The sequence below is a fragment of the Cricetulus griseus genome, chromosome 7 (assembly GCF_003668045.3).
Source record: "Cricetulus griseus strain 17A/GY chromosome 7, alternate assembly CriGri-PICRH-1.0, whole genome shotgun sequence".
In the NCBI taxonomy this organism is placed as follows: Eukaryota; Metazoa; Chordata; class Mammalia; order Rodentia; family Cricetidae; genus Cricetulus; species Cricetulus griseus.
The window spans coordinates 102,132,822-102,158,605 of record NC_048600.1 but is presented as its reverse complement, the minus strand read 5'-3'; the positions used below and the strand labels follow the sequence as shown (position 1 = coordinate 102,158,605).

General features: G+C 46.7%; 1 protein-coding gene, 1 long non-coding RNA gene and 1 other non-coding gene across 5 annotated transcripts; 1 reads left to right on the top strand and 2 right to left on the bottom strand.

Moving 5' to 3' along the window:
• Positions 1-1,497: 1,497 nt before the first annotated feature.
• Positions 1,498-19,059, bottom strand: Trim25 (tripartite motif containing 25). 3 transcript variants are annotated; one of them, XM_027426281.2, is made up of 9 exons: positions 18,388-19,056; positions 14,047-14,142; positions 9,578-9,811; positions 7,423-7,594; positions 6,010-6,072; positions 3,584-3,607; positions 3,161-3,262; positions 2,976-3,074; positions 1,498-2,496 (listed from the first exon to the last, which is right to left on the bottom strand). In XM_027426281.2, exons 1-9 carry the CDS (start codon positions 18,970-18,972, stop codon positions 1,964-1,966), a joined length of 1,908 nt encoding a protein of 635 aa, XP_027282082.1. In that variant the 5' UTR covers positions 18,973-19,056; the 3' UTR covers positions 1,498-1,963. The 3 variants fall into 3 exon arrangements, with proteins under 3 accessions (XP_027282082.1, XP_027282084.1, XP_027282083.1); XM_027426283.2 differs by lacking the exons at positions 3,584-3,607; positions 6,010-6,072 and adding an exon at positions 6,206-6,279 and having other exon boundaries at positions 3,161-3,237; positions 7,397-7,594; positions 18,388-19,059; XM_027426282.2 differs by lacking the exon at positions 6,010-6,072 and having other exon boundaries at positions 18,388-19,057.
• LOC103161399 lies at positions 19,049-21,430 on the top strand. Its single transcript, XR_003487233.2, has 3 exons — positions 19,049-19,561; positions 20,838-20,987; positions 21,227-21,430. It is a non-coding gene; the product is annotated as an uncharacterized LOC103161399 (long non-coding RNA).
• Positions 21,431-25,639: 4,209 nt separating this feature from the next.
• On the bottom strand, positions 25,640-25,758 carry LOC113834995. The gene has a single exon (XR_003487346.1). It is a non-coding gene; the product is annotated as a 5S ribosomal RNA (ribosomal RNA).
• Between the last annotated feature and the right edge of the window lie 26 nt (positions 25,759-25,784).

Below are 25,784 nucleotides of genomic sequence, written 5' to 3'. Positions count from 1 at the left end.
ACATGTGCCCCGCAAAGATGCTCCCAGGAAACAGAACATTCCTCTGGGAGAGGACACAGATCACACATCTGTCAGGAATGCCAATGCTAAGTAAGAGCCCTGGAATTCCATTACAAGATCTGAGATGTGTTATGTTCTCAAATATCCATCCATATGAAAGGTCTAGGGGCCCTACCTTCCCTACAGTGACCTCTCTTCATTGGAAGGCTTAAAGAGGGAGCTCCCCACTAAAGAAAAGGAGCTGGACTCCTGTCACAGAGGCCAAATCCTCACACGTTCTGGATTTGACATCAGTACATGAGGGTGGGGAGATTCTAGTCCTCCATCCCTGCCCTTTAGTGGCCTGGGCCATTTTTCACTGCATGAAAGACCACAGAAAAAACAGCCACTGGCCAGACCCTCCTTGGCTTTTTTCTTATCCTTAAAGGTCTTCCTAACCTACAGTTCAGTCTTATATGAGCACCTGGAATTGGCTCAAATGAGGAAGACAGATGAACAGGATAGGTTAGGTGATGGGTCTCAGACACATCAGTGGGCCTGTAGTCTGTGGCTAGGGAAAAACAGGAAGATAGCTGTCTCCCACAGGTCCCTCAGACCATAGATAGTCACCTCAGTGGGTGATCTAGTATGGCTCCAGAAGCAACCACGAGTACTTCATCTGCATGACTGTAGGGTATGGGAATGTGGTGTGGCTGACCTCTTAACTGTGGTAGCCACGGAAGGCAAAAGGTGGCCTTTATAGCCACAGCCCAGTAACTACAATCCAGAGGTGGGGGATGTTACTGATGAAGACTGTTGTCAAGGCAAGACATTGGTAAGAGCAAAGCCATCAGGCTAACATTAATCCAGCCTGATAGGGTTCTGCTCCCCTATCCCCACTCCCAACACAGGCTATGGGAAGAAAGGCGTCTAGCTCTATGGCCACAATCAACATGGCCCTGATGAGATGCCCCTTAGAGAGGAAGAAATTCTGTCTCAACTGGATCAGGGTTGCTTTGACACAAGCTGATTCAGATGAGACTTTGAAGCCTTATCTACAAAAGTTTCCTTGGAGGAAGGGTTATATGGCAGTTCAGAGCAGGATGAACTTCAGAAGTAAGACATATAAAGGCTCTAGATTCAATACCTAGCTCCAAAGAGATAATATATACACTGAACTCGATTTTGGGTTTTTTTGTGTTTTTTTTTTTTTGTTTTTTTTTTTTGTTTTTGTTGTTTTTTTTGAGACAGGGTTTCTCTGTGTAGCTTTCGAGCCTATCCTGGCACTCTCTCTGGAGACCAGGCTGGCCTCGAACTCACAGAGATCCGCCTGCCTCTGCCTCCCGAGTGCCAGGATTAAAGGCATTCACCACCACCACCAACGCCCGGCTTTTGTTTTGTTTGGTTTTGTTTTTGAAACAGGGTCGCACTATGTAGCTTCAGCTGACCTAAAATTCACTCTATAGGCTGGCCTAGAACTCATAGATATCCACCTGCCTCTGCCTCCCAAATGCTGGGATTAAAGGCATGCACCACCGCACCTATTTTTTTTTTTTTTAAATCTAGAGCATAATTAAAATACAAAAATCTGAAGGCAACCACAAAGAGTGGACATCCATTACCTGAGAAAAAAACATAGCTACAGATTTTCTGTAAGACAACAGGAAGCACTAATGATTTTCCTTTCTGAAGCTCTGCCCAAGTGGCTAGCAGCCTGAAATTTCCCAGACTCTGGGAGGTCACCCTGCCCTCAGGGGTACCAGGAGGTAGATATGCTTCCCCACCCACAAGACAATCACTCCACCCCTTTCCCAGCCAAATCTCCCCTTTTTATTCTCTCAGCCTCTCCCCCAGTTCTCCTTCCAATCTCCTACCTATGGGGACTCAGAAGTTTGCCAAGGAGAATCCCACCTACATACAGCGTTTTTACCAGTCTTAGATGTTCCTCAAAGTCCAAGTGTCTGAGGCTGGCCTAGTGGCCTGCCTACTTAGAGGAGGAGCAGATGGAAAGCGTGGTACCAGCGGAGAACACCCAGAAGGCTGGGTACAGGGCTTCAGTAAAGTCCACCTTGAACTTATACATCAAATAGACCTTTTCAGTGACAGCAAAGAAGATGACAAAGCCATGGTCACAGTTGAGAAGCACACCAACTCGAGTGGCTTTGGTGGAGGGCAGGGTTTTCTCCACATTGTTGTGCCAGGCAGAGATCTTGTTGTTGAACCATTCCACACACCACGAGTTGGCATTACGGCCCAGACGGCTCTCCGGGCCCTGCCTATCCATGCTGCCGTAGCAAATGCCTACACCGCAGAAATTGTTCTTCTTCAGCTCAACCTCCCAGTAGTGAATGCCTTTCTTATAGCATTGTAGCCCCAGAACCTGAGAGCAGTAGGTGAATCTCTGGGGATGGGTACGGTAGTGCTGAAGTCCCTCAGCCACGGAGGCGGTGGTATAGTTGTCTGACAGAACCACTTTGTTGTGGGCAGTATTGTAGTCGAAGACGACTTTAACGTAATCTGAGAAAACACCCCCCGGGAATCAATGACAAGAGACCCAAGGTACTTTCACTTTTAAAGCCTTCCCCATCTATACATTTATTTTATCCACCCAGCTATTCACCTATCCATCCACATATCCACATACCCACCTACCCACTCACACTTCATCCATTCATCCATCCATTCACTCACCCACCCACTCATCTATCCATCTACCCGACCATATACACACCTACCCATTCATCCATTTACCTATCCACATACACCTATCCATCTACCCACCCACCCACCCACCCACCCATCCAACTAGCCATTCATCTCTCCAAACACCCACTCAGATACACGCATCATCTATTAACCCATCCAACTCCCCACTCACTGGTACACTGACCACCCATTCATCTGTCTATTCATCCAACTACCTGCCCACCCATCCATCTACCCATTTATCTGTATCTGCCCACCCACTCTTCCATCCACATAGTCAAGCTACTCACACTCCAGAAGCTCGGCCCTAGACTTGGCTAAGAAGTTTTCTAGCATCTTAGCTTTGAGTGCAGTAGAGTTTGGCTGCAAGGTGTTGGCTTTGGGTGCGGCTAGAAGAGGAAACAGAGAGAGGTATTCAAGACAAGCTTGGGACAAATGGCAGATATTTCTCTGGCACTTGGTCACAACAACTCACCATCAGGGTCAGTTGTTTTAAAATCCATTGACTGTCCAGGAGCTCCAAAGGTGGGAAGCTTGTTGAATGAGGAAGAGCTGGGAAAGGAGCCGGTAGCACCAGCTGAGAGCCAAGAGAAGACAAAGGTGAAACAGCAATATGACACAGAGGACTGGATGACCTCTCCCCCCTTCTAAGATGGCTGTCAACTTTCACAAACACATCTGACCAGCCAGGGCCACACAAGTGAGTCCAGATAAGGCTCTTACTCATGCACGGTGGGCCTCCCTTCCCTGCTCAAGCCTGCCTGCCTTCACAGCGTACATTTGTAAGAACAGGGCCATGGCAGAACCCTTGTTAAAGCAGTACAGCTGTTGCTCTCAACGTTAGCTCTAGACTCACACAAGTCTTGAGAACCAAGAGATACACAAATGTACAACTTACTTGGTTTCTTGGTCTTCTTTTCCTCTAAAAAAAGAGAGATTTTAGGATTAAGGAATTTTAAAGCATACACAAAAGACCATAGTAACATTCATCAATATGCATTTGACACATACAAACTAAGGAAGGCTAGCCTGCCTAACTTAAAATATAGGGGGTGGCGGACAAACACACATCTGCAAGGACAGGAACCCTGACCAGGGTCATGGGGTCATGGGGTCATGGGGTTATAGACTATTAGGAAATAGGAAGGAATTTCTAAGAAGTGTTTACGTTGGTTTGGGTAATGATAAGATGGAACCCATTTGTCAAAGACATATTTAACTATACATTTAGGGTCTGTGCATTTTGCTACAGATTAGAACTCTGCAAAAGGAAAAAAAAAAAACAAGCAAAAAAGAGGAGGTCAGAAAAAAATAGTCTTGGTTAAAATGTCACAATAGTGCTTAGAAAACATCCTGGCCGGGCGTTGGTGGCACACGCCTTTAATCCCAGTACTCCTTTAATCCCAGTACTTGGGAGGCAGAGGTAGGCAGATCTCTGTGAGTTCGAAGCCAGCCTGATCTCCAGAGCAAGTGCCAGGACAGCCTCCAAAGCTACACAGAGAAACCCTGTCTTGAAAAACAAAACAAAACAAAACAAAAACAAAACAACAACAACAACAAAAAACACATCCTGCCTTCCCCAGGGCTCTTCCAAGCACACCCTGTCACTAGGTGTTCTAGTCCACAGAGAGACCAATGCCCAACAGTGGTTTGCTAAAGACAACTCACACATTATATACAAGCAACAAGCAGTAAAGTGCACCTCTTACACCCCTGACAACACTAGCAGCGGGCATCTAGATGCCTTTTCAGTAGACCTCGGGGAAATAGTTACAGCTTGCTGGTTTAAAAGGGTTATAAAGAATTCTAACAATCAGTGTGTCCCATGGGAACCTCACTTGCTTTCATCCCACGGGCTCAACTGTCATTATTTTCCAAATGTGAGGAGCAAGGAGATTCCTACTATTCTTCTCCAGCCCAATGTCCACATTCCCAGTGACAGTGACACTATCCCCGATGGAGGAGGGGAACAGGGATAAAAATCTAAGGCTTGAGGTGTGGGGTGTAAAAGGTGTTCTTTTGCCAGGCGGTGGTGGCACATGCCTTTAATCTTGGGAGGCAGAGGCAGGTGGGTCTCTGTGAGTTCAAGACCAGTCTGGTCTAGAGAGCGAGTTTTTTTGTTTTTTTGTTTTTTTTTTTTCCTTTTTTTGAGACAGGGTCTCTCTGCATAGCCCAGGCTGTCCTGGAATTCCCTATGTAGACCACGATGGCTTCAAACTCACAGGTGTTGGAATTAAAGGCATGCAACCACCATGCCCTGGTTACTGCTTATTCTTTTTATAAATAAACCGATATACTGTACACGCGTAGAATCAAATTTTCACTGGAGGGGACAATTAGGAAAACATTGCCTATGGCTCAGTGGGAGAGGTCAATAGAGGAAAATAGTGAGAAACACAAGGCTCAGGAGATGGCTCACTGGGCAAAGGGCACTTGCTATGCAAGCATGAGAACACGAGTTCAGATCTTCAGACCCCAGATAATGCTAGATGGGGTAGCATGCATGTCTCCCAGAACTCTCATGGTAAGATGGCTTACGGACATAGGAGAACCCGGAAACTTTCAGACCAGTGAGTCTGGCTTATGCCATGGCAAACAAAACACCCTGTCTCAAACAAGGTGGAAGGTAATGACTGACAACCAAGATTGAATTCTGACTTTCACACATGCACCACGTGTCCACACTCACACACACACAAGCATAAACACACATACACGCACAAACTAAAGACAGGAAAGATTAAAAAAAAAAAAAAAAGAGGGAGAACCACTGCAACAGTGTGCATTAAAGCCAGTTGGGCAGAGAGCACATTTATTGACTAGGCTTGGAGTGTCAAGTGTTTCCTCAAACACATGACAGATTTGGTGACTTTGCTATCCCACACAGCCAGGGTGGATGGTGAAGTCACCTTTCAGGATTCAGGAGCGCCTGCTTGGCCCTGCACCACCTGTTACACGGGGCCTGTTTCAGAACATTTCTCCAGTTGAGACCCTGGTAAAACTTGGGATGGCTGTGCCTGTCTGGAAGCAGCAGTGGCCTACGGGATGATTTCAGCCAAGCACCTTTCAGCCACAGCCGCAGTGACACCATAGAGATAAGAAGAGGCTACTTGGGCTGGAGAGATGGCTCAGAGGTTAAGAGCACCGACTGCTCTTCCAGGGGTCCTGAGTTCAATTCCCAGCAACTACATGGTGGCTGACAACCATCCGTTATGAGATCTGATGCCCTCTTCTGGTGTGCAGACATACATGGAAGCAGAATGTCGTATACATAATAAGTAAATAAAATCTTTAAAATAAAAAAAAAAAGAAGAGGCTACTTACGTGGTGTCTTCTTCCCAGGACGATGTTTGAGTGTGGACTCTGTATCATTATCTACCATGCTACCTGTGCCAGAGAAAAGGGGCTGGATGTAGGTGGCTCCTCCCTACCAACTCCAAGAGGTAGGTTTGTCAAAGCTGTGGGCAGAACATCCACACAGACAGTCCTCCCCATGAATATCCAGCCATTTACAAGAGACAGAAATAAAATGCTAGGAGGACCAATTTGTTCCTTCTCTTCTCTGCTTGAAAAAGCAACTGGAGATGAAATCTCCTCCTCAGCAACCAATTCTGACACTTCTCTGAGATTTGGTTTCTTTGGCCATCCATCAAGGAGAATGATAACTTGATGATGGCTGATAGGACCCTGAAATGAGGTCAAGATGTCTGCTGACTAGGCCAATGTCAGTTTCTTGCCCGCTAGTTCTTTCTTCCCTTTCTCAGCAGGTTAGTCACTCACAGATTTACCCCATGTGAAGTACTTCCAGAACCTTCCAAAAGATGCCTCATCTTCACCTGTTTCAGAAGCCCTTCGGCAAGGACACTGGGTTGTCCACACAGAAGTTCAAGGCCATCACCTGTGTTACTCAACAGGGATTTTACAAATGTATCAGGTTCTATCCTCAGCACTGTGGGACAGCTTTTGACAACAGACAACAGCCCCAGCCTCACAGAGGGCAGAGGAAGAAGAAAAAAAAACTTGATGACTAGGTGTGGTACACAACTATAATCCCAGTACTTGGGGGGGGTGGCAGATGGCCTGGGCCACATGAAGAGATCTTGTTTCAAACAACTAAGAGTTGGGTTTTCAGTTCTATGGTGGAGTGTTTGCCTAGCATACATTGGGATCAGTTCCAAGAATTAAGTGGTGTGTGTGTGTGTGTGTGTGTGTGAAGCAGTGAAACAAGATGGTGGCTAAGATGTCAAGAACAGAAAGGAAAAGTGAACCAGGTGTTGGTGGCACACGCCTTTAATCCTAGCACTCGGGAGGCAGAGGCAGGTGGATCTCTGTGAGTTCAAGGCCAGCCTGGAGTTCCAGGACAGGCTCCAAAAAACAATACAGAGAAACCCTGTCTCGAAAAACCAAAAAGAAAGAAAGAAAAGAAAAAAAAAAAAGGAAAGGTGTGCCAAGGAGTAATTTCAAGTTTCTTTGATCCTGGAACTAACCATATGTCCCTGTTGACCAAACATGCTGGTAGTCCAGAGTCACCCAAAACCTATCCAAGCTGGTCTCCAGAGCCCATCGGAACACCAAGCCTCAAACCTCTTTTTGGAAGGATAGCTGTGATGTCAGGACAAAGCAGAGGCACATTCAAGGGAGAAAGCAGTTTCAGGACCCCTGAAATTCAAGTCCTGATATTCTGGATCACACCCCAAGGTACCATAGGGACCATCAGCGTTGCATCACTGTTGTTACCTGGGCCAAGGGGCTCTTCAGCTTTCTTCTCCTGTAGCTGCTTGAAAGATTGCTTCAGCTCATTTTTGAGGTTCAATGCACTCTGGTAGACCCCCTTAATCAATTCGTGGTCTGGGTCTACCTTGGGGATGTAGACTTGTTTTGTTGACATTCCTTGCAATTTTGCCGCTTTCTGGAACAAGCCAAGGTGTTAAGTACAGGCAGTTCTTGAGAAGCCAGGGCCTGGGCTTCATCCTAATCAATCCCACAAGGTATTTCCAATGTCAACAATGAGTCCAACTGCCTGCTTCAATCACAAACCCAAGGTCACCAGCAATTGAAGTGTTCCTTTAAGAACTGGAGCTGGGGGTTGGAGAGGCAGCTTAGCGGTTAAGAGCACTGCCTGCTCTTCCAGGGGCCCTAAGTTCAATTCCTAGTACCCAACATGGTGGCTCACAACCATCTATAATGGGATCCGATATCCTCTTCTGGCATGTAGGCATACATGCAGACAGAGCACTCATACATTAAAAATAAACAAATGAATAAATAAATAAATGAATAAATAAATAAATAAATAAATAAATACATGCATACATACTGGAAGGACCTCAGAGGTAAATTATCCTACAAATCCAGGAAAGAGGTATAGACATGGCAGGTGGATTGCCAGAAACTGTGCCAATAAGAGTCTCTGGAGCTCCTCCTCTCCTCCCAAGAAATACAGAACCCTCCACCCTAATGAAGGCCTAACCGAAGGTCTTATAATGGGTAGGAATGTCTCATGGCATACAAGGTTGATCTAGAACATCTTCTATGGGATGGGGGTCGGGATGGGGGTGTCATTGAAGTTACAAAGTTATTTCACTAATTTGAGTCCTCCTGAATGAGGAGGACTCAGACAAGGACTCTGAATCCTTTCCCAGAAAACACAGGAATGAGCTCCCAGGGGCAGCATAAAACCTCCACCAGGGCACCAGTAGGCATTACACACAGAGCAAGTTCCATCATTCCTGTACTTAGCAGGGAATCTGGGTCCTTGGGGGACCAAACCATGTAGATCCCAGAGATCTGGGCCCTGCACTGGACCGGCGAGGGAGAAGGGGGTAGTGACAAGATGTGGCTTACAGCCAAAGGATACACGAAAGCAAGCACATCTGAAATGACATCTTCAGTGCTGTGGTGATGGTGGAGTGGGAATACTCTGACACACTAATAATATGTAACAGCGGGACTCAAGGGGTAGCCCTGGAAAAAGGGCATAATCCACTGGGCAGAAGAGGACTCAGTGGGAATGAAGAGTGTAGAGCCTGCTGTGGTCAGAACACAGGCATGGGCAAAGGATACGGGCAAGAGACGAACTTGACAGCAAAGACCAAGTCTGGACAGCAAGGACCTCATTCGTGCACCATGCTAAGAAGCACAGAGGCAAACAGAACTGGACAGCCATGCTTCAGAAAGACATTTTCAGGGACCACGTGAGAAAGGACAGGAAGAGAAGGTAGGCACTTGTGCAGTGAGTGACAAACTGAGTTGGTACCACGATTCTCCTCTTATACACACCCTCCGTAACTATCTCCTTGAGCACAACAGGGCGGGTGGGATAGGCTGTTACTGCACAACAAACTTACAAGGAACAGAGGAGGTACACCGCAGGAGTAAGGAAGACATCAAACCAGATAAAAGAATTAATCAAGAGGGCGATTATCCTGCCGGGGGAGGGGCAGACAGGATACTTAACTGGGTAAAAGACCTCAATAGAGGAAAGCGGGCCTTCCTAGATAGAGGGAGAAATGTTCCTGCTGGCTTGAGGAAGCATATGATGCCAAGTTGAAAGAAGGCCTCATCAGCCAGCCAGTAAGAAAGTGTACACTTGATCTATAGCCCCAAGGAACTTAAACTCTGCCTGTAGTCAGGTATGCTTGGAAAACAGCCCAGCCTGAAGCTAGACCATTGATGCCTTGTCAACAACAGGGAGCCACACCCAGATACTGAGCTAAGGGAACTGTGGGACAATAATCAGATGTTCTCCAAAGCCCCAAATTTAGGTAAGCTATCGCAGAGCATAGAAATACAGCGTGTCTCCGGGACACTTCCAGCCCCAACTCTGTGAGGTCCAAACTACTATCAACGCTGAGATATTCACACACACAGCAGCACCCTCGTCACGACTCACCTCCAGAAACTCAAACTCGTCCCCTTTGGACAGGGTGAGCTCAACCTCCGCCTTCAGGTTCTGCATCTCACTCTTCTTCTTGGCAAGAACCTGGTAGATGCTGTCCAGCTTTCCGTGGATCCGCTTCTCCTCCTCCTTCAGCTTACGCATCAAGTTGGTCTCCGCTGAATCAAGGATAGCCTTCATTTCCATATATTCTTGCCTCAGTTGTTCCTTTTTCCTGTTCATAGAGTCCTACAAGGCAAAAATGAAGGGGCTCCTGTCAGATGGGTGAAAATGCTAAGGCCGCATTCCTGTGTGTCGGAGAGAGGGGAGCACCAGGAACTGTATGACACTTCATGGCACCATTCTAGGCAGCCATGCCTCTGGAGGCAGAGGCAGGCAGATCTCTGAGTTCAAGGCCAGCCTGGTCTACAGAGTGAGTTCCAGGACAGCCAGGGCTACAAAGAGAAACCCACTCTCAACAAACAAACAAAACAACAAAAAGAATGTTAACAAGCACAGCCAGGTATGGTGACTCACAACTGTAATCCCAACACTTGGGAGGCTGAGATAGGAGGACCAAGAGTTCAAGGTCATCCTTGGCTTCATAGCATACTTGAGGCCAGCTTGGGTTATGTGTGACCCTTGTCTCCAAACTGGGGTGGGAGATGAGGGGGAGACAACTGTTCACAAGCATCATTGTTTGAAACAGCAAAAAGTGAGCTGGTCACAGTGGCACAGATTTATTATTCCAGTTCCTCTGGAGACTGAGGCAGGAGGGACACTTGAGCTATCTGGGGGTGGGGAAGCTAAGTACAGGAGAGACTTGATGCAAAGACTGAGAACCATCCTAGGATGAGACATTAAACGATAAACTGGAGGTACATGTGGATCCAGCTCACAAGGGAAAACACATAAGCTATGTGATTCTTTTCACACAAAGCTTAGACACTGAGGGAATGGCGGTGTTTGCTACCAAGGAATGCATGCACAAACAAAAAGGCATAAATATGTAAACACACGGGAATGAATGAGCTTGTGTTTAGGGTATAAATGATTAGGGAATAAATATGATAAATTAGGAACGGGGAGGGATACACTGCAGACGTTAACATAACATTTTATTTTTCAAGACAGGCTTTCTCTGGGTAGCCCTGGCTGGCCTGTAACTCACAGACAGCCACCTGCCTCTGCCTCCTGAGTGCTGGAATTAAAGGCATGCACCACCACTGCCTGGCCCCTAGTAAATTTTTAAAAGAAGGCATGAAACAATTTCAAAAACTTCCGGAAGAGGATTATTCCCTAGAACTCTCTTTTTGAGTGTTCCACGTGGCTGCTGCGCATTTGAAATGTGCCAAATTCAAGAAAAGATCTATCATGACTCTTAGTAGACACTGGATGTCAAAGACTTGATACCAGACAGCAGTGGTATCCCCTTTAATCCCAGCACTTGGGAGGCAGAGGCAGGTGGATCTCTGTGAGTTTGAGGCCAACCTGGTCTATAGAGCTAGTTCCAGGACAGCCTCCAAAGCCACAGAGAAATCCTGTCACAGAAAAAATAAATAAATAAAAACAAAACAAGAAAATCAGAGATGTCTGGAATGTTTCTGGTAGACAGTGTTGCTTCAAAGGTTGTAGTTTTGAACAAACTTCTTGGTTAACCTCAATAGTTTAGAATCAAACATGACAAACACAAATACTGTACACCAAAAGAGTGGAATTCAACTTTTAAAAAACTGTTACATTTATTATTAATCACTATTATTTTGTTGTTGTGTGCACACTCCCCCCAGGAGGTCAGAGGGCAACTTTCAGGAGTTGGTTCTCCTCTTCCTCTGGTCTTGGGGATCAAACTCAGGTTGTCAGGCTTGTGCAGCAAGCCCCTTTACCCACTGAGCCATTTCACTGAGCCTCTCATCCAGCCCTTCCCACTACCTCCTCTGTGAACACCAGTGTCCTTCAGTGTTCATTTCCTCTTTTGCTCTTTAGTAAGAGAACACCCCAGGAGTGTCAAGTGGGTATACAGCTTCTCAGACTACATTTCCCAGACTACCCTGCAAATGGGCTTAGCCAGGGTGGCTAAGTGGCTAAATTGCCTCCCGTGAGGCAAGGCTAGAAGTAGTATGTGCAACACCACATTGATTGCTTAAGAGGAAGTTGCTTGTTGTTGGTATCTTCCATCTTGCTTCCCTTTTCCCAGGCTAGAGCAAACAGGTAAAGGTGACCCAGAGTAAGGACCCAGTTTGGGCTGAATTCTGCCATCTTGGTGGTAACTGCTATATGACCCTAACACAAATCCCAAACCCTACATGACATGTTAATAGTTGTTATTATTATTATTTTAGAAAATCTAGGTACATTCCAGTTGGCCATGGGCCACCTTTGCCTATCTTAGCACAAAAAAAAAACCCCTTCCCTCCTGCCTTGTGACACAGGGATCGGGGGGATCCTCTTGTTTTGCTACTACTTAACATATCCTTCTGCCAATAAATCCTTAATATATTACAGCCTGTGCAATCCTGGATCTGCCAGCATCTTTGTTCTTCAGTACCTTCTGCCTTGACAGCCAGTTTCTATAATAGCCTTTGGCTTAAAAAAAAAAATCCAGCTTCAATCAAAGGCATGAGAGCATCAAACTGTGGAGTAGTGGGACAGTAGGAATGTTCATTTGGAGCAAAGCCATGCTAAGGGTCAAGAGTTGCTCTTGTGTGGACTTAGGTTGTTAAACTGAACAAAATGAACCACCTTATTGATTTGCATTTAAATGGATCCTAATCCTAGGAGGTTAGCCTGCCCTCCAACCAACCAATATTCATAATTCTACCTTCACCCTGTAGGTCTCACTATCTTCTCAGAGGAGTTGTGGTTGCTTTGCGTGTGTTTCGGGGCGGGCGGGGGGGGGGGGAGTAGGGGGGGTTGAAACTTGCATCTCCACCAACACAACTGAAGCCATCAATGAAGGCACAGTTGCTGCATCTCAGCAATGGTATTCTTAAAATTCCAGCTCCTTTCTTTCAATATAAAGGTAATATGGTACCATAGAGAAGGCTCAGTGGTTAAGAACACTGCCTGCTCTTCCAGAGGACAGTTTGATTCTAAGCACTCATATGGAGGTTCATGACCATCTGTAACTCAAGTCCCAGGGGATCTGACACACTCCACAGGCACCAGGCATGCATTTGGTACACACATACAAACAGGCAAAATACTCATAACTTAATTTTTTGGGGGTGGGAGGGGCAGGTTCAGGACAGGGCTTTTCTGTGTAGAAGCCCTGGCTGTCCAGAAACTTGCTTTGTAGACCAGGCTGACCTTGAATTCACAGAGATCTACCTGCCTCTCCCTCCTGAGTGCTGTGATTAAAGACGCCAGCTAATTTAATATTTTTTAAATAGAAAATGGATAATAAATCTGCCATTGATTTAACATGGCAACATGTCCTCCGCTAGCCTATGATATTTCCGTCTTAGTGTTTTTTTTCCTATATATCCTATTAGTTAATTTCAGACAACAAAACTATCCACCCATATCCTCCTAGCGTCTGTGAATTTGATCTCTGTTAGTACAAGGATCTTTGCAAATGTGCTTAAATCAAGAGTGAGATCATCTTGAGTTAGCCAGGTGGGTGTTGAGCCATACGGCAAGGGTCTTATTATAAATGGAAGAAAAGGCAGCCACAAGACAAGGAAGACCTTAGCTTCTAGATGCTGGAAGAGGCAGGAAGAATTCTCCCCGAGACACATTTCTTTCTTTTTCTTCCTCTTCTTCCTTCCCCTCCTTCTTCTGCTTCCTCTTCCTTCTCATTTTTAAATTTATTTATTTATTTAATATGTATATACAGTGCACTGCCTGTATAGTCCCTGCAGGCCAGAAGGGGGCACCATATCTCATTACAGTTGGTTGTGAGCCACCATGTGGTTGCTGGGAATTGAACTCAGGACCTCTGGAAGAGCAGTCAGTGCTCTTAACCGCTGAGCCATCTCTCCTCGGCCCACCCCCCTCCCCGCTAAGATCAGGTCTCACTATGTAGTCCTGGCTAGCCTAGAACTCACAGAGATCCGACTGTCTCTAGTTCCTGAGTGCTGGAATTAAAGGTGTGCACTACCATACCTGGCCTATTTATTTACCTTAGTTTTTATTTACTATTGGGGTGGAGGCCTGCGCCACAGCGTGGGTTTAGAGGTCAGAGGTCAACTCTGTGGAGTTGGTTCTCTCCTTCTACTGTGGCTTGGATTCCAGGGTTTCTCTATGGTTTTGGAGACTGTCCTGGAACTAGCTCTTATAGACCAGGCTGGTCTCAAACTCATAGAGATCTGCCTGCAGTTTCTGTGGTGCTAGGATGGAACCCGAGGCTTCAAGGGAGCTATACAAGCACTCTACTGACAAAGCTACACGCCTAGTCATGATGAGGTCATCACTATGCCTGTCCTCCCTGAAGGATGGATGGTGCTTTGGCATTTCCAGGCTGGGGTGGCGGAGTCACTCACCTGCACACCCTGCTGCTTGGCTCTCACTTCCTCCATTGCTCTGGTTGCCCCGTTGATGTGACTGTGGGTGAGGGTGAGTTTATTCCTCAGTTTGTTCTGTAGAGGAAACATACAGGGTGAGAGATCCCCTCTTTCACCTCCCAGTCTCCCCACACTGGGGGCCATCCATCCCACTGGTACTTCTGCCTACTCTGGGATTCTTGTAATTGATGCCCACCTTTACCCTGTTAGGCAGACAATACAGAAACATGAAGACTTGAAACCAAAAGGACTGTTGGAAATCCTGTTCCCAGCTGTGTGTCTTTGACCTATTCCTTTGCCATGAACAGATACCAATGTGTCTGCCTACAGGGGCTACCAGGAAGACTAACCAATGCAAGGCCCATGTTCAGAGCATGACCTGGATCTGCCCAAGGCCATAGTAAATATCAGCTTCTAGTCAACACATTTCATTCCTAGTACTCATTTTATAGCTCACGAAAGCCAAACAAGGCGGGCTGTGAGCAACCACCAGGGACATAACGATCTGGGACAGCTGCTTCTGTAATGGCGGGTGAGGTCATTCACCCTACCACAGCAAACACACATGAAAGCAGACAAAATATCAAAGTGAAGATACACTAACAAGACACCAGAGAACTAACAAAGCAGTGGAGTTTCCAGGAGAAGGGGACCTAGCAAAGGAGCCCAACACTTAAGGCTGCCATCCCCAGAGGTGCCTTTGAACTGCAGAAGGAAGCTGGGCGGCAAAGCAGGGACAAATACCAAACTGTACTTGGTCACCCCAGGTTGGGGCCACCAAACGCTGGGAATCAGGATAAGCTGGTCATCCAGGCTTGAAACAGCTAAGCTGATTCAAAACCACCTGGCTCTTAGCCAACTCCAGAAGCATGGTCCCCTATGTCCTTGCTCAGATGGAATGGTGGCCTACAGAGACAAGGGCTGTTATGAAGTGCTTACATGCGCCAGGCACTCTCCTGGCACCTGACACCTATTAACTTTTTAAATCGAAAAGCAATGCCTAGAAGGGACATCGAGGCACAGAGAACTCTGGTGACTCACCCAAAACCACATCGTTAGTAACTGGCACAGCTAAGGTTCTAGCAGTAAACTCATAGACAAGTGACCAAACTGTGTATGCTAGGAATTTCTAGGGAAAAAGCAAACATTTTTCTTCCCCTAACCAACCAGCTCAACACCCTGCTGCCCTCTCTTCTACTTTCCTGCTTCCTGTACTCCATCAGAGTCCCCTGGCTGGACCTGACCTGGAGACTGGATTTCAACCATCCACTGTCACATGTAAGGGCTGGCTGGATACAGAGATCAAGGCTGCACAAACTCTAGCCAGACAGTCCAGATCAGTGATGTTTGACCCAAGCTTTGTGACACAGCCCTACCCCCAGGCCTCCAACAGAGGCTGAGATAGATTTGGGCCAAAGGGCAAACCCAAAAAGATCCTGCCTGCCTCCCTAGCCTGCTAGTAACTGGCTCACTTCCAGAACGGCACTGCACTGGGAGCCCTCCCTGCTGAAAGATTCATCCACTACTATTCAAAATAGATAACAGTCCCCTCATTGTGCAAGGGGGACCACTCCACCCTACTTCAAATCAAAGGGAAGTAGCTCAAGGACTTAGATGACGATACAGTCCATTGACCAAAAATAAAGACCCTTTTGAAGTTTGGGAGCCTTGTTGCAGACAAAGGACCTAGATCCTCCTCACTGGAGAGAATGGAATCCTGAGTCTGCACCCCCAAACTAGCAGCCAAGATACCCAAGACTAAGCAGTGCTTGCATTCAAACAGCAAGAGCAGCAGCAGGGTTTAAAAAAAACATAGGCACAGGGTTGGCAGGGGAATCCTGCTATCAGGATTAAAAATGATAGCGGGCCTGGTCATTCACTCCAACCCTAGGCAAAAAGGCTGCAAGAGAGCAGAGGTTCAGGCCAGGCTAGGCAGGCCCCTTCTGCCTTGGTGAACGGGTACTTATAAAAGCGCCCTCCTTGGAAGCCAGGTTACTGCCAGGATCACTGGCAAGTCATCTTGACCAAGACAGAGACCATCAGGATAATGTGTTCTCTCTGGGGCAGAGCACAGAGTGCCTCATCCATTCAGGCCCAATAAGGAAAATGATAGTAACCTATACGGAGATTTTTGCAGAAAGTTGTTTTTTATAGACTGCCTTGCCTACTTTCTTATTTTTATTGGTTTTTTTTCCGTAATTTTTATTACATTTATTGTGTGTGTGTCCATCCACACACATCCAAGACCACGTGCATATGGATATCAAGTCAAAGGACAACTTGTTGGAGTTGGTTCTCTTTCCAACCCAGGGATCAAACTCAGGTGGTAGCCTTGGTATCAAGTGCCTTTACCAGCTGAGCCATCTCGACGGCCATTTGTTGTTTTGAGACAGACTTTCACCCTGGAGCTGACCTAAAACTATGTAGCTCCAGGCTGTCCTCAGACTCATGGTGATCTCCCTGTCTGAGCTTCCCAAGCACTGGAATTACAGGCATGAGTCACCCACCACACCAGCTTCGCCCCCTGTTCACTATAACCTGTAACCATTGTGTACCCCATTTTATCATTTTGCATCTAGAAGCTACAAGAGGGATCAGGATTTAAACCCATATCTTAGCACTGAATCTAGTAGGAGCCTCCCTCATAAGCTCCAGGCCTTCTATCATGAGATCCTGACTCCAAAACACTTCCCAGGAGGCCCAACCTACCCAGAGATCTGCAGTGACTTGCATTAAGCCAAACAGCTCTGTGGGAGCAAAGCAGTGCCCCAGGCTCCAAAGGCTGGGCAGACTTTCTTCTAGAACAGATACAATCGGAGGTGTCCATACCCTCATGGGGTGTACAGCAGAGGTGAACTCAAAAGATAAACCTTTGAGATCAACTGCCACAATTGGGGGGTCGGGGTGGCAACCTGAGGAACCTGGCTAAGACCCAGGCAAGGTCAGGGAAGGGCTGTGGTAAGAGGGAGCAGAGTTGGGATCCCATTCCTGGCATCGATTGCAAAGCCTGCCAACCTCACCCAGACTTATGATTCCTTTCACAACATTGGGACAGGCCTCAACTTCCCAGACATTTGATAGTGAAATGAGATCAGGCCACACTTCGACAAATGTGGCAGAGGGGCAGCTTCTGCCGAGTCCACTGGGAGAAGACAGGAGCCTCCAAACCTAAAGCTCCTAAAATCATTGCAACCCTGGAAGGTCCTCAGGAACTCTGACCTCTCTCTCCCCTCCTGTCTTTATCAAGGTGGACCTAGGTGGGGAGGCTAAATCCTTGCTCAGTTTCACACAGCAAGAATGACTACACTAGCCAGGTGTGGTGGAACATGCCTTTAGTCCCAGCATTTGGGAAGCAGAGGCAGGTGGGATTTCTGTGAGTTAGAAGCCTGCCTGGTCTACATTATGAGTTCCAGGACACCCAGGACTAACTGCATAGTGAGACCCTGTCTCAAAATGAAAAGAAGGAAGAGAGGGAAGGAGGAAAGGAGGGAGGGAGGGAAGGAAGGAGGGAAGGAAGGAAGGGAGGAAGGGAGAGAGAGAGAGGAAGGAAGAAAAAGATGGACTACACCATGGTGCAACAGTACTGGTTATCTTTGAAGGTCATATGCAGGAATTCCTGGGGCTCTGCCCACCCTCCCTGTCCATTAGAACTCTCCGGATCAACACAGGCTTCTGCTTACAAACCTCCAAGAACGCTCCCTGCTCTGGACTCAGCAGACATGGTCTACAGAGGAACAAGAAACCAGAACTGTGAGTCAAAGCAGCATGGTTCCCAGCTCTGACGGTTTGGACTTAATGACTGCATCAGCGTTGCTAAGCTAACGTCTCTGGGCCTCTTTTCCTGAACTGTGGAAAGAACTAAGAGTGCACAGTTCTTGCATGCTGCCAGGATCTGGGAGACGTAACCCCCAGGGTTCATAGTCAATATTCAAAACTACTAAACACCATCGTACAAACGCTGGCTTGGGGGCAGGCTCCCTTAAGCCGTGCCTTCGGCTGTTTGCTACGTAAAATAGACATGAGAGAGTTGGGGAAAGAAGGCAATGGGCAAGAGGGGGAGCTATATAATCTTCCTGCTTTCTGCTTGGTCAGTGGGGATACCGCCCCCCAAAACACACACCCACACACACACCACACTGTCCAACTCACAGACAGTGGCCTTTGGAGCCTAGGGCCATGAGGTTCTGTTAAGGGGTGGATCTCTGGCCCGGTAAAGCCTATCTCCTCCAGCAAGCCACTGGACAAGATACTCAGGGTGGGCCCTCTCTACAATTCAGCTGACCCGGGATGTCCTCTATACCCTCAGCAGCCATTCCCTACCTCCAAGTCGGCGCTGGCCTGGCTTAGGAGTGTAGGGGAGCAGGTCTTGTGCTCTACCAGGCAGATATGGCAAATGCACTCGCCATGTTCGGGGCAAAACAATTCCCGAAGGCGGTTATGTTGGGGACATTTGCGGCGCAGCAGGTCACGGACGGGCGGCTGCAGGGGGTGGTCCAGGAAGGCGGGACTGTCGAAGTGCGGTCTCAAGTGCTCCTGGCAGAAAGAGGCCATACACACGAGGCACGTCTTCACCGCGACCTCCTTCAGGCAATGGTCACAGGCCACCTCGGTGGCTGTAGCGGAGCGGGCAGGGGGGATCCAGTCGTCCACCGGCGTCCGTGCCTGCTCTGCTTGCAGAAACTGCTCTACCACCGCGCACAGCACCGTGTTCTTGTGCAGCTGCGGGCGCACCTGGTACACCGTGCGGCACTGCGGACACCGGTACGGCGGGCCCTGGACTTCCCACGTCTCATCCAGACACGACCTGCAGAAATTGTGGCCGCACGGGGTGGTGACGGGCTCCTTGAAGGGCTCCAAGCAAATGGAGCACGACAGCTCCTCGGCCAGAGGAAACAGCTCAGCCATCGCGCTCCTGGGGGCACCCGACGGGACGCACAGGGACAATGGCAAACACCACCGCGCGGTGCTCTGCAAGCGGCGAAGGAATCGAAACTGGACAGGAGGGGCGGCGCCCTGGGCTTTCAGGAAGTCACGTGGGTCCTGGGAGGGGGATGACGGGCCTCTGAGCTAGTGCTGGAAGCTGGAGGTGGGACGACAAGCAGAGTTCTGATGGTTCCCCAACCCCCGCGGGCCGGAGCGACCTCCGCATGACCACCAGTTACCGTTTCAGGGCCACTCCGCATGACCACCAGTTACCGTTTCAGGGCCACTCCGCAGATGAACTGTCGCAAGAGTAGGGGTATTTCTATTCCCCCAGTTGGGGCCTACGTCCTACCTGAGTGCAGCACTGCTTTGGAGAAGATTCATCCGTGCCCTAGGTGTCCCAACCGCCCCTCCAGAACAAGAAGGGTCTTATTATCCTCATTAAAATCAAAGCAAAAACAGAACAGAATACTGTAGACACAGAGCGCAATGGCTCACGCCTGTAATTCCCGTCACTTGGAATGCTGAAGCAGGAGAATTGCCACGAGTTGATGCCAGCCTAGGCTACACAGTGAGTGAGTGACTGTCTCAACATCTAAAACAGGTTGAGAAGATGTCTGGGTGGGAGAACTTGCAAATATAAGACCGCGGGGCCTAAATTCAATTACTGAAACCCTGGTTAAGACTCCATGAAATTAGCCCGGCTTTGGTGGCGCACGCCTTTAATCCCAGCACTAGGGAGGCAGACTCAGGTGGATCTCTGTGAGTTCGAGGTCAGCCTGTAAAGCTATACAGGGAAACCCACACAGAGAAACCATGTCTCCAAAAGAAGAAAAGAAAAAGAAAAAGACTCCATGAAATCGTCTTCTACCTACCTCCCCACCACACACACACACACACCAAATACATAATAAATAATTTAAGGAAAACAAAAACAGCAAAACACAATTATATGGGCAGTAAGTGACTGCTCTTTCCTTCCTTTCTGCTTTCCTTTCTCCTTTCTTTCTTGTTCAGTTCCCACTTCTTCCCTGGTCCTGGGCTCTGACTTATCACCAGGCAAGCCCTAAAGGCAGGGTCCATAGTCACACACTCAGATTTGGCAATTTCGTTTATTGATGGTACATGATTATTATCACAAAAGTGAGGCATCACACCCTTGCTCCAGCGACCCGTCCTCAAAAACAATTAAAAGAGACAAATTAAAAGAGGACAGCAGGAAAAGATTTATTCGCTGTGGCCACAAAGAGACCCAGTAAACTCCTCAAGTCCACTTTCCAGGTTCTGAAGTGAGATCGAAATTAAAAAGAGAAGGCAAAGATAACAAATATCTAAGCAGTCTCAATCCACATCCAGTTCAGCCCACCACTGGGGTTCAGTGTCTGTAAGAAAAATCCCATTTCTTTGGGGTTCATTGTTTCAATAATTTGATAGATTGAGAGACATGAGTATCTCTTTAAATATCTTCACTTAGGCCAGACTGGCAGCACACCTATAATCCCAGAACTCTCTCTAGGGAGACTGAAGCAGGAAGATCTCAAGTTCAAGGCCAGCCTGGTTACATAGCAAGACCCCTTCCTCCACCCACCCCGCTTTTTTTTTTTTTTAAAGTAATAAGGGTTACAGTTTAGTGGTAGAGTCCCTTACCTAGCATGTATGAGGCCCAAGTTCAATTTTCAGTACTGAGAAAAATAGCAATTTTTACTTACTTGGGATTTGGGGAGTCCTAAATCTAACAAATGTTTTCTCTCTTATGTGTGCACAATCAATCAGGGAGCTTCAGTTTTTTTTTTTTTTTTTTTTCTCAAAGTCACTCATTTATGCCTACTTTGTTTTCATTTCTGTAGGTCCCCCATTCTGGGTGGAGTACAGAACACATGGGTGGACAGGAAGGTACCAAGTGTTCATTGGGAAATTCGATGGTGGCAAAGAGAAGTTTTTAGAGAAATTATGGGAGTTTACTGTGGATGACAAGGTTGGGCAGCCATGAGGACAAGGTAAACATCCTATGGTCTCTAACGGCCGCCGCTGCTTAGGGGGTCCCTACTGTGTGCCAGACAAATAAAGAGTATATTATGGGGAAAACCCTTACAAAGCCCTAGGACTGGTGTCCTGCAGTGAAGGTCGAAACACTGTCACAAACAGAGCTGGGACTGGAGTTTGGGACTGCTGACTGAACTCAATGTTCTAAGTGCTGGTTTCCCTAATTTACACACACAGGTTTCTATTTCCCCAGGACCTATCATCCTGTCTATTCATGGTAGTTGTCTACACGGAAAAAGAAGACAAAAGGATGCTGGGTGAGATGCTGAGACCCTCCTTACAATAACCTCTGGAGGAGATAAAATCATCCCATGTTACAGAGAAAGCACAGGCGCAGAAAAACAGCAATCTAACTAAGACAATGGACACTGGCATGAGGCCTATCTGGTTCCAGAAGGCAAGTATTTCCTACTACAAAAGGCTGCCTCCCAAGGGAGGTGCAAAGCAGTTTCCAGGAAACAAACAATGTAAAATCTACCTCTAACCTAATTATCGTGGGTGGAGGAGTCTGGTGATTCAAGACAGAATGTGGAATTCTCTTTCTAGGCTGAGTGGCTGAGAAAGGCTGATTGGACAATGAAGATCATTGGGAGAGTCATATTCCATGTTTACCAAACTCCAAGGGGGAGAGAGAATCATGAAGACCTACTACCCAACAGCCATGCCACAGAGTGAGAGCTGGAGGGGTATCAACCAAAGAGTTCTGCCTTTTTTTTTTTTTAAATTAACAACTTTTAATTTTTTTTACCTTGTTTTTATTGAACTATACATTTTCCCCCAATTCCCTTCCCTCCTCATCTCTCCCCTTCCATCCTCCCCCAAGCCCCTTGCGCTCCCAGTTTACTCAGGAGATCTTGTTTCAGTTCTGCCTTCTAATACAGGTAGCAGTGAAGGGGAGTGTCCCTAGAAGCCAGCTCCTCTTGAGAGGATGGATTTCTCATCTGTGAAGCTGGGAGACCCAAAAATCTCCGAGCCTTTTAGTGCAGATGATGTGTAAACACAGAGGGCGTAGGCAGTAATGAGCACCATGAATTGTTAACCTTTATGATGGGCTGATGGGAGGCCAGGGACTGCTCCTGGCTGGCAGGGTGTGTTTGTTTATCACCATAACTAGTATCTTCAGTCCGGCAATGATCCAAAGTCAAATGCCACCCAGCTGGTCAAGAGGGAACTATATGGCCCCATCCAGGTAATGCCTAGCAACCATGATAGAATCCCTGCTCTGAATCTGGAGGTTGGGAGAAGTTGGTGAAGAGGCTTCAGTTTCCTGCAAATACGACATCCTTATTCCCACCAGTGCAGTCATTGTGAAACTACAGCTGTGGTTTGAGCACACACCTTTGAATCCTCAAACCCTTGTAAGGACATTGATTCTCACTTAAGATAGCCAGAGAGGCTGGGGATGTAACTTAGTGCTAGTATGTGTAGCTAACAAGATCAAAGGTTAAGAGAGGGGGAAAAAAAAAAGCCAGAGATATCTAAATGACAAAGACCTATTGTAATGTAGGCATGGGTCTGAACGGTGAGAGGGAGGTTCCAGAATCTTAGGTCTCTTAGCTTAGCTTTTTTTTTAATGTGCAGTCATGTCCATGACCCCCAAACATTTAAAACCAAGCTCCCACCCTCCCCAGATTTTGAAAAACAAACTCTGTGAAACTCAGGCTGGCCTCAAATTCCTCCTGCTTCCACCAAAGTTATTCCTAGCCATAAAGTAAGTGTTAAAGAGTTTTAACACATTTCTTGTTTTATTCCCAAACTGTGATCATGTTTTGGTAGAGGAACTCTCATTTGTCAACACTTATCAGTGGCTTTTCAACCTTATGTGGTTAGTGGTCCAAGCTGCACCAATAGAATAGAAACACACACTCCTGGGATAACAAACAGGCATTTAGTATTATCATTTTATATATTTCTGAACTTCATTTGCTAATTTTTGTCTTTAACATTTTAAATTGTGAGGCCCGGCAGTGGTGGCACATGCTTTTAATCCCAGCACCCATGAGGCAGAGGCAGTCAGATCTCAGCGAGTTCAAGGCCAGCCTGGTCTACAGAGTGAGTTCTAGGACAGCTAGGGCTGTTACACAGAGAAACTCTGTTTCCAAAAACAAAAAAATTTTAAGCTGTGTGTGCTCACAGGAGTGTTTTCTTGTTACAGCATGGCAGGCCAAAGCATGCAAGCAAAGGTCAGAGGACAACTTGAGGAGAAGGTTCTTTTCTTTGACAATGCAGATTCCATGTATAGGACTCAGGTTGTTAGGCTTGGTTGGAATCGCCTTTACCTGATGAACCATCTTGCAGGCCCCACCTTTTTTTTTCTTTCTTCTCCTCTTCCTCTTCTTCCTTCTTCCTCTCTCCTTGAACATCTGATTCTCCTGTCTCCACCTCCAATGTACTAATTATAGCCGTGTCCCCACATTCAGTTTATGTGGTTTGAGGATGTAATCTAGGGCTTTGTGTGTTTTAGGCAAGCACTAGATCGAACTACAAACACAGCCTGGATTTGCTAATATTTCTTACAGATGTTGTGTTAGTCACCATCTCATCATGGTGATGAAATACCAGAGATGACACAATAACAGGAAAGGGTGAACCTTGACTCTGTTTCTCGGGGTTCTACTCTATGATCAGTCGGTCCCTTTGTTTTGAAACTGTGGTGTAGAAGCACCTAGTAGCAGGAATGCCTGGCAGGGTCTGGCAGGATAGAGCACCCTCCCTGGGTGACACCAGGCCTTCAAAGGTTCCTGCCTCCCAACAGCACCATCTTGTGGACACAAAACTTTAACACATGGGTGCTGAGCGCTAGCTAAGCATCAGAAGGACACAATGGTTACTGCGATCCTGAGGGATGGTGGTCTATATACTCATTAAAATGTCTATGTCAGGTGGTGCCATCTGTGTTATTGCATCTTCACAAAGGTGAGTTGAGAATGCCCTTTGTTCTGAATTGTGAATTCAATGTATTTTATGAGGATGATTTGTTCTGCCTGTGTGTGTGTGTGTGTGTGTGTGTGTACCACATGTATACCTTGTGTCCATGGGGTCAGAAGAAGGAGGGCATTGGATCCACTGGAACTGAAGTTACAGATGCTCTTAATAGCTGAGCCATCCATCTCCCCAGCTCTGTGAGAATTCAAACTTTCCAGCCACTGTAACAATACTCGGAATTTGTAGCTGGAAGCCAGGTGGTTGTGGCCATGCCTTTAATCACAGCACTCTTCAACTCTTGGGAGGCAAAGGCAGGCAGATCTCTTTGAGTTCAAGGCCAGCCTAGTGAGTTCCAGGACAGGCTCCAAAGCTACACAGAGAAACTCTACACAGTGTGTGGGGCGGGGTGAGTGGGGGGCTTGGAGCTGGAGTTAGCTCATCGGTTTAAGAGTGCTGTTGCTCTTGCAGAGAACCTGAAGTTCAATTCTCAGCACTCACAAGGCAGCTCGAAGCTGTTTGTTACTCCAGTCCCAAGAGATACAGCGCCCTTTTCTGGCCTCTGTGGGCAAAACATGTGTACACCCTGCACAGATATACATGCAAACAAAACATCCATATACATAAAAAAAAATCAGGAGCTGGAGATATGGCTCACTGGTTAAGAGCACTGGCTGCTTTTCCAGAGGACCTGGGTTCAATTCCCAGCACCCTAATGGCAGCTCACAACTGTCTGTAACTCCAGTCCCAGGGGATAACACCAATGTACATAAAAAAAAATAAATTATAAAAAATCCAATTTTTAATTTGTTCAATGTTTAATTTTATTGCGTTTTTTTGAGGAATTTGTTAATTTCCTTTATATTAATACACATATTGTCATGCAGCTGCAATCTGGCCATGTTGGGATTTTTTCTTTTTTAAACTGAGAAATAATTCATTTATCATAAAAGTGATTCTTTGTGTATGCATGAACGTGTGTGTTTGTGTGTGTATGCATGAACGTGTGTGTGTGTGTGTGTGTGTGTGTGTATGTGTGTGTGTGTGTGTGTGCGCGCGCATAAAAAGGCCAGAGGTCTCCAGTCTCCTATTCCTGTCCACTTTATTTTGGTGTTTATTTTCAGCCAGACATGATGGCTCCTATCTTTAATCCTAGTGTTTAGGAGACAGAGGTGAGCAGATCTCTGTGAATTTGAGGCCAGTTTGATTTACAAAGCAAGAGTTCCAGGCCAGCTGGGGCTACAAATCAAAAAATATCAAAAAATATTTTTTTTTGTTTTTTAAAGATTTATTTTAAATTGTATGTATGGTTTGTGTGTGGGCATGTACTCCTGAGGGGTGCTCAAGGCATCAGACAGGTACTGTATCAAAAAATATTTTTTTTGTTTTTTAAAGATTTATTTTAAATTGTATGTATGGTTTGTGTGTGGGCATGTACTCCCGAGGGGTGCTCAAGGCATCAGACAGGTACTGGGAATGAACTCAGGTCCTCTGTAAAAGCAGTATGTGTTCTTAAGCACTGAGCCATTTTTCTAGCCTTTTATAAAGAAAACACACAAATACTTTACAGGGGACCCAGTCCACACATGGCTATGCTTATACACATAAAGCAAAAGTTTCATAAAACAAAAAAAATTTTTTTTGTTTTTTTTTTTTCGAGACAGGGTTTCTCTGTGGCTTTGGATGCCTACAGCACCCAGTATTCCCAGGTGGTCTCCCATCCAAGTACTAGCCAGGCCCGACCCTGCTTAGCTTCTGAGATCAGATGAGATCCGGCACGTTCAGGGTGGTATGGCAGTAGATCATAAAACAAACTTTAACTCATTGGA

Bases quoted from the DNA above. Each gene is read 5' to 3' on its own strand.
- Trim25 (XM_027426281.2), bottom strand. From the start codon at position 18,972: ATGGCTGAGCTGTTTCCTCTGGCCGAGGAGCTGTCGTGCTCCATTTGC. The intron at 9,812-14,046 runs GTGAGTGACTCC...TTTGCCTTGTAG, and splicing joins CCAAGCAGCAGGGTGTGCAG to GACTCTATGAACAGGAAAAA. The intron at 3,263-3,583 runs GTAAGTTGTACA...CTTGGCTCTCAG, and splicing joins AAAGAAGACCAAGAAACCAA to CTGGTGCTACCGGCTCCTTT.